Below are 8,054 nucleotides of genomic sequence, written 5' to 3'. Positions count from 1 at the left end.
TTTTCCAGATTCTTCAAATCAGTAAAGTGGACGCCAGGACACAGTCGATATTTGAGGATGCGTTTGCAGCCCTCGGTCGCCTTGACAACATTTCTCTGGTGATGGGCTTCCACCCGCAGTACCTGGGGAGTTTTCTCCGGACGCAGCACTACCTGCTGCAGATGGATGGACCTCTGTCTTTGCACTACCGACACTACATCGGCATCATGGTACAGTCACGTTGATCTTCTGCTATCTAGTCCACGCCTCATGTAACTTAGTGTCAAGCTGTTAACTTTGTTGTGGTCAATCTCCTCTCTGATCCTGCAGGCGGCAGCTAGACACCAGTGTTCCTACTTAGTCAACCTCCACGTGAACGACTTCCTCCAGGTCGGGGGTGATCCCAAGTGGCTGAACGGCCTGGATGAAGCGCCGCAGAAGTTGCAGCAGCTCGGGGAGCTCAACAAAATCCTGGCCCACCGACCTTGGCTTCTCACCAAGGAACACATCGAGGTGAGAGGACGGGCACGGTCTTGACGTGAAAAGTCTTGCGTAACAGGCTGAGATCATGGGTGTAGGCTGGAGTATAGCTGCAATGGTATAACTTGGAAGGATTTGGGAGTCATCGCAGTAGGGGTGTAGGGGACGGGGGGGGGGACGGGACGACAGTAAATTTGTTAGGAAGGGTGAAAACATTCTTTCCCTCTTCCGAAAAGGTCAGGGAGATTGAAGTCATTATTTGGCTCCAGTTACCAAGACTCACTTTATTTTTCCCAGTGCCTTCTGAAGGCAGAGGAGCACAGCTGGTCCCTCGCAGAGCTAATCCACGCCGTGGTCCTCCTCACACACTACCACTCCCTCGCCTCGTTCACCTTCGGCTGCGGCATCACGCCCGAGATCCACTGCGACGGCGGACACACTTTCAGACCCCCCTCCGTCAGCCAATTCTGCGTCTGTGACATTGCTAATGGCAACGGACATGCTAATCACCACGACGATCCGCTTGGCAACCAGGTGAGTGGTCAAGGATGGTGTTTGTTCAGTGAGCTACAGCGTGTTTCAGGTTTTACTAGTGTGGGAAACTTCAGTCAAGGCAGCGGGTGGAATCCCTCCACTGTACATCCTGGTGCGGAGATGCTTCTTGGAGGACTCCTTCCTAACCGGAGGCGGGCTCTCTTGCTCTTTGTTTCCGAAGGAGATATGCGGTGAGGTGGAGGTGCTGATGGAACGCATGAAGCAGCTGCAGGAGTGCCGCGACGACGAGGAGGCTAGCCAGGAGGAGATGGCAACTCGCTTCGAGAGGGAGAAGACGGAGAGCATGTTGGTGGTTACAGCGGAGGACGAGGAGTCTGTCCCCTCCAGAGACATCTCCCGACACTTTGAGGACCCCAGCTATGGGTACAAGGACTTCTCCAGAAGGGGGGAGCATGTGCCCACATTCAGAGTGCAGGTAGAGATCAAATACAGTCTGTAAATGGAGGACAGTATACTAAAAAAATGGTCCATATGACTGTTATTTACTTCTAATTTCTCTTTGCTCCAGGACTACAGCTGGGAAGATCACGGTTTCTCTCTGGTCAACAGACTGTACCCTGATGTTGGTCAGATGCTGGACGAGAAGTTCCAGATGGCCTACAATCTGACCTACAACACCATGGCAACACACAAGGATGTAGACACCAGTATGCTGCGCAGGGCCATCTGGAACTACATCCACTGCATGTTTGGCATCAGGTCAGTCGCCAGCTTAGAAAACGTTTATGATGCAACCTTTGTTTTGTAACGTTTGCAGCACTGTTGCCAACGCTGTTCCTCTGTGTTCCTCAGGTATGATGACTATGATTACGGGGAGATAAATCAGCTTCTGGACCGTAGCTTTAAGATCTATATTAAGACTATGGTGTGTAGTCCTGAGAAGACCACCAAACGAATGTATGAGAGCTTCTGGAGGCAGTTTCAGCACTCCGAGAAGGTAAGATCCTGATCCCCCCCCCCGCCCCCCCTGGCCTCATCTATAGCAGCTATTTTAATTGGTTGATTAATGTAAATTTACATTTAATAACTGTCTCTTTTCTCTTGCAGGTCCACGTTAATCTGCTTCTTATGGAAGCTCGAATGCAAGCAGAACTGTTATACGCTCTGAGAGCGATTACGCGCTACATGACATGAAGTGCTTTTGGTGTTTTTATGGTTGTCTTTTTACTGTCTGTCATTGCTCATTATGGGACACTTCAAGAAAAAAGAAAAAAAAATTAAAAAGGGGGAATTCAACAAAAATGTGGACGAGACAAGCCCTGGGTTGTGACGGTGCTTATTGGATGGATGCTGAGAAGAGGATCAGAACAAATGAAAGCAAGGAAGAAGAAGAAAAAAAAAAAAAACAACTGTCAATCATCTCAAACTACAAGTGGATACATAAATTCAGTTCTTTTGCCTGCAGTGCCAAAACTGACCAAGAGAGGGCAGTCTGGAGCAAACTCCTGCTCTGCTGGGGAGTTTGTGCTGGGCCTGGCCACTGACACCTGAGGCATCCAAGACGATGTTTCAGTATTCCAGCATGGAACCCCTTTTGTTGCCATTCTCGTCTGTCTCCTGGTGAAGACCCACAAAAAATCCCCAGAAAGCTGTGCAGCCAGAACCAGTCTGCACTTTGATTCTCTTGTCACTGTTGTATTTGTTTAGTCTCTTTAATGTCTTTTTATTTCATTTTGTATTAAGGGACGTGGATGTTGTTATCAATGTGGTTGCCGTAAGTGGTAACTGGAGAGCATTAACTTTGGGCGTATATATATATATACTTTTTTTTTTTTTTTTTTTTTAAAGGTGTGCCTGAACTATCCAGCACAGTGTGCATACGTGCTGATGCTGCTGCTCCCATGTGTATTCAACGGGATCATATTGATCCCCAAATCACCCCTCAACCCCATTATACCCCCTAAGGCCCTATCCATTAGAAATCCACTGCATTACCCCACCCCCCTTGTCCTCTACCCCAATCTCAAAATCTCAAATGTCAATGTAAGCTAATCCAAGGAGTGTGTGAAAACCAGAGTGGTTTGGAAAGAAACTCAAAGAACACTGTCTGAGCCCTTTTTGAGTTTGACTGTACATGTGTGGATGAGTTCGGTGTCTGATGACTGTGTGTGTGTGGTGTTGACAGAGAAAAAAAAAGTTGTCTTTGAATTTCATGTGTCAAAAAAAAAAAAAAAAAAAAGCGAGGCACTTTGAAGGAAAGACTTCTTGCTTCTGCTGTAGCTCTGTTATTGTGAGTAACTGTATCATTTGTTTTTTGTTGTCTTTTTTTTTCTGGTAATGAAAAAAAAAAAAAAGCTAATCATAAAGAAAGTTATAAACCAGGTTTTCCAGGAGGGATTTGCTTCCGGTTCCCCTAACCACACCTTATCTGTCTTCCGCTAATCTCAGCTGCCTGGTCATCCTAACACACTTTCGAAGCTTTGGATTGTGAATTTACCAGTAAATGAATACCTCTTCTGTTGTTCTCAATAAAACATATATAAGTGCTCTTTGGTGAGCAGAGACTCTTTCCGGGCTGTTCCCACTGCTCGGGAAGCCGGTGGGCTCACACATGGCCGACTGTGGTCGATTAGCTGTTGAATGCATAAGGTTTTAGCTGTGCTTATTTTCCTGCTGGGGAAGTCTAACCAGTGCAAAAGCAGCTTTATTTTTTATTTTATTTTTTGTTATACATTTTGAACAGAGGTGAGAAACTTCTGCTGTTTTGTTTTTTGTTTACTAAAACCAGTAACTTACTGCATTCTTCTGAGGGTGGATTGAGAGATTCAGACAGATGAATGAGTGATGAGGGGGAGAGGCGATGTTGATAAAGGAATGGTACATTTGGAAGTGTTTTGAGAGGAAGTTGAGCTTTTTTTTTCAAACTTCTGACTGACGTCAGTTACTGACACTTTTTTTATATGAAAATATGAAAAGAAATAAACTATGAAATTGAATTGTGTATCATTTGTAGTTTTCTCCTAAACAAATCTGATTTCAATGCTTCATCAAAGACATATTCGATGTGGAGAGGCCTACGCAATTTAGGAATCGAACATAGCACAGTCAGTGTCAATATCAGCTCACTTCCACTGTGCGGGAAGTATAGGAAATGAAATAGCCCATGGTAAGATGACTCATGGGGTTAATTCTATCAGCTTATGTTCAAAGTACACTCAACTCTTTGCTAATAAAGCTGACTCATCAACAGTAAACTGAACTCAGTTTGTAATCAGTACAATCCAGGGACTTTCATGTGAATGTCATTTTACTGTACAAGCTGGAGAACTGTATGACTCCCTGGGAACCGGGTAATGGTCCCTGTTCTTGTGGTGTGGTCAAGGACAAAGTTTCTCTTTTGCTCCTGACCAACATAAGATCAAGAAAAGGGGGAATTCCATGTAGCAAACCTTACCTCTCTTTCGTGTTTACCTCTAGTCCCACCTAACTGGGAAAGATCCTTCACTCTCCCATTGAGGCTGTCCGAAGTTCAGGGTGTTTCCCATCAAGGCCTGTCTGTCAATTCACAAATACCAGGACAAAATCAGTATTATGCCCACTGACTAAACTGCCTTCACATTTCGGTGGCTTTCCCAGACAATATATGGAATAGGAAACATTGAGCAGCCTTGATATCAGCCAGCCAACTGTCTTTCATATCAATCTGACAAATTAAATGTAGAGAACAATGCTTGTTAGTATCTCTGGCTAATGAATGGTGTAGAGTTCTATTTGTTTTTTATTTTTTAACATTGGCTTGTCTTGTGGTTGTTTTAAGGTTCCTATTTTGTGAAAACGGGGATTTTTGCATTAAGTGCCGTTTCTGATTTGTTTTGATGTAATAACGATGTGATTTTGAAATACTGTACTTTAGGCTATTTGGTGTAACTGGCAAGCACTGCCTGGCCCCATATCTGTGTAATAATAAAGGCTTTGAGAAGCAAACATGTTTTTCCACTTTCTTGTGCTTTATTATGTACAAGTTACAATGTCACACAATCCACAGAAAATAAAAGATTTACTTATGTGGTAAATTCCAAGTCAGTTATCCATCAGGACTACATTATCATAAAAGAACCTTTACAACACAGTGAGCTACAAAACTGTGCAAGTCTGGAAATGTGCAAAGAGCTTGAATTAAATTATCCCTGTACTTGTGAAGATACCCAGAAAATCAAGGCGTCTGCTTTATGAAAATGAAAGTGAAAAAAGGCTACACATTTTTTAAATGAAAATTAAGAAATTGTCTTGGGATTGAAAAGGTTAAGAAAATAAATAAAATGAAGACCTTGTGTATAAAGTATACAGAATTGATAAAAACAATCTGGTAATTATAACATCCACACACATTTAAACAGATTCACCCTGCTACTCATCTCTTTCATAATATTTCATCAACCACTCAAAATCTGTGGTTTTCAATATGACACGCTGACAACCTGTTGGCCTAAAAGGTTTGTAGTTTCATTAAACAATGACATTAACAGTCAGCTTGAAGCATATTATAGATGGACAGTGGAAAACTGAATTGTGGTTTGAGACATTTTTAAAGGTGTTTTTAACCCACTGAAAGTAAGTGTATAATAGTTAGAATGTGTATTGAAAAGTTTAAAACAATACTAAGATTTCTATGACAACATGCAACTCAAACTTTGTCAGGCTGTTAGGTCCAGAGGCCGGAGCGTCTTTATCAGTTTTTGAGCTACAGGTATGAACTCTAACTCCCAGCATGCCCTGTGGAAATCCCTCATATCTTCATTTTCTATCCACTTCAGAGCCTCCTGTTCATCTAGGGAACACATTGAAAAGAGTGGACAGAAGATGAGAGAACCTAGTTAGGGGTTTCAGGCTTATTTTGAATACTTTTCAGTGACAGGTTTTGTGTTCAGATGTGACCATGGAGGTATTATGTTCGTGAAAATGGGAATATGTGTGATGTGCTGATGTGAACCAGAGCATTTTCTCTTCAGCGTGTCTCCCTCCCTTGTTATGTAAGGATTTGTAATGATAACACTGTGAACCAACCTAAGCATGTAGTGAGGATCTCCAGCAGTGACTCTCTCTCCTGTGTGTGCAGCAGCTTCTCTGAACCACAAACAATCATGTTCCACAACGCCTGACAAACCTGGCCCGCCAGCTGCCAATCACGAGGTCCGAAGTCTTCAGGGACAGTCCACAAGCCTGGCTACATACAACACACACACACACACACACACACACACACACACACACCACACACACACACACACACACACACACACACAACACACACACACACACACACACACACACACACACACACACACCGTGACTTGAGGGAGAGGGATTCACATGACCGGCAGGTTTGTGGACATTAGCTCCACTTCATTGGACAACATCTGAAACGGACTAGTGTGTGTGTGTGTGTGTGTGTGTGTGTGTGTGTGTGTGTGTGTGTAAAGGGGAAGTAAGAACTCAAATGTTCAAACAATGTGTGAGAAGCTTGCACTAGAAGATCATTTCACAGAATTTGTTTCACTTTAAGATGCCATGTGTTAAAAATGTACAAATCTAAATTTGACAAATCAGAAATTATAACTTTATTTGTAGTTATACTTACTTGTATACCTACTCTAAATAAATAACATTAAGTATGAAATGATTAGTAGCACCTAGTTCATGTCAGTGGAGTTGTTGTGCTTATGTTTGTCAAAATGAAACCTTTCCACAGAGCCAGGTTAGCTGTTTCCTCTGGTTTCCAGTCTTTTAGCTGAGATGAAACTGTCACCGGTTGTATCGGCTATGTATTGATTTTTTATTGTCATATGTTGCTGGTTATAAGACCCAAGATGCTCTTAACTATATTGTCTTATTTAAGTCATCATCATATTTTGATTTAATTTCGTTTATGGAAGCACAGTAGATCTGCTTTGTTTTCATCAGCTTTACTATATTTAGTGAAAAGTCTGAACTGCCTGTCAAATAAAATATGAATATGAACATATGCTGTATACACATTCACACACATACGGTAATCCCTAAGTCCTTAGTCCTTACTTGGCAGCAGCCCCCTCCACTGAGAGACTGTCCCTGTTGGCAGGGTCCAGAGCCAGGTTGGTGAGGACCCCGCAGGCTGAAAAACACATCTCAGTGCTTTTTGAGTCGAGCAGCGTCACTACAAACTGGTGCACTGAGGACGAGGGAGAGGAGAAAGATGATGATGTGTGGGAGTGCACGAAGACAAAGCAGGTCAAAGATAAGACGGCTGCTATCACCAGATTCAGCTGGCATGTTTATGCTGACTGTAGATGGCCTTACAGATATAAGTCCAGCCTAAACATGACACAACAGAATGCAGAGATGCTTACTGTACTTGCAATTCTGTGTCAAGGTACTAAGAATTCTGTAAAGTTCTGTGAAAGGAAGATTCAATTTATGCATATTTACACAAGCCTTTTTATTTATTTATTTCTGCGTATTGGCTTTAAAGACAATCATTTGCTTACTTCGGCTAACTATTCTGCAAAAGTCAATGAATACTATGAGGCCTAAACAAAATAGAAAATACGTATAATCTCATGTTGGAGTGTTTTGTGCGTATCTGTTGGTGTTTGTGTCCATCACATACCTTTGTTTTGCATAATAAAGTCCCGCACATCCTTGAACTGTGACAAATTTCCATATACACGGGTGGCTTCAAGCATGGCGTCCCTACTTGGGCTGAGCACCAACTTCAACATCACTGAAGTAAAAATGAAAGAGTGAGCCAAGAAAAAGCGAGTAAAAGTAGAAGGGAAATTCAGGAAAGCAGGACAATATGGGGAAAAACTCAGCAAAATACACAAATAGTTCCACTCTCTTTGTTTGTATTATATTTCTACATTGAGATCTGTCAGTCTTTCAGTCTTACACTTTGCAATGGTGAGCTGACTGCGTCTGAGTGCAGAGCTTTCCTCCTGGTAAAAAGACAGGTTGTTGATGGTGGCAGCCACATTCACCAATAGTTCATCGCTTTCCTGCACAGACCTCAGCTCTGTCTCTCACACACACACACACACACACACACACACACACACACACAC

At 42.7% G+C, this 8,054-nt stretch overlaps 2 protein-coding genes across 3 annotated transcripts in view; one reads left to right on the top strand and one right to left on the bottom strand.

Annotated features, from left to right (window-relative positions):
* The window catches only part of sesn1 (sestrin 1), a 109,424-nt gene extending 106,111 nt beyond the window's left edge, over positions 1–3,313 (top strand). For both annotated transcript variants that reach the window (XM_032543015.1, XM_032543017.1), the window contains 7 exons: positions 9–209; positions 310–492; positions 757–993; positions 1,175–1,429; positions 1,523–1,713; positions 1,807–1,951; positions 2,062–3,313. In XM_032543015.1, the coding sequence (XP_032398906.1) occupies positions 9–209; positions 310–492; positions 757–993; positions 1,175–1,429; positions 1,523–1,713; positions 1,807–1,951; positions 2,062–2,148 (1,299 nt within the window). In that variant the 3' untranslated portion in view covers positions 2,149–3,313. The remainder of the gene's footprint in view (positions 1–8; positions 210–309; positions 493–756; positions 994–1,174; positions 1,430–1,522; positions 1,714–1,806; positions 1,952–2,061) is intronic.
* Positions 3,314–3,680: 367 nt separating this feature from the next.
* armc2 (armadillo repeat containing 2) overlaps positions 3,681–8,054 on the bottom strand; it is a 19,866-nt gene continuing 15,492 nt past the window's right edge. The window contains 7 exon segments of the mRNA XM_032543014.1: positions 3,681–4,348; positions 4,404–5,782; positions 6,019–6,160; positions 6,162–6,174; positions 7,030–7,162; positions 7,601–7,714; positions 7,883–8,005. Of these exon segments, the coding sequence (XP_032398905.1) occupies positions 5,649–5,782; positions 6,019–6,160; positions 6,162–6,174; positions 7,030–7,162; positions 7,601–7,714; positions 7,883–8,005 (659 nt within the window). The 3' untranslated portion in view covers positions 3,681–4,348; positions 4,404–5,648.

Source organism: Etheostoma spectabile, chromosome 18 (genome assembly GCF_008692095.1).
Source record: "Etheostoma spectabile isolate EspeVRDwgs_2016 chromosome 18, UIUC_Espe_1.0, whole genome shotgun sequence".
In the NCBI taxonomy this organism is placed as follows: domain Eukaryota; kingdom Metazoa; phylum Chordata; class Actinopteri; order Perciformes; family Percidae; genus Etheostoma; species Etheostoma spectabile.
Note: the sequence above shows the minus strand (reverse complement) of the source record. Positions and strands in the feature narration are given on the sequence as shown.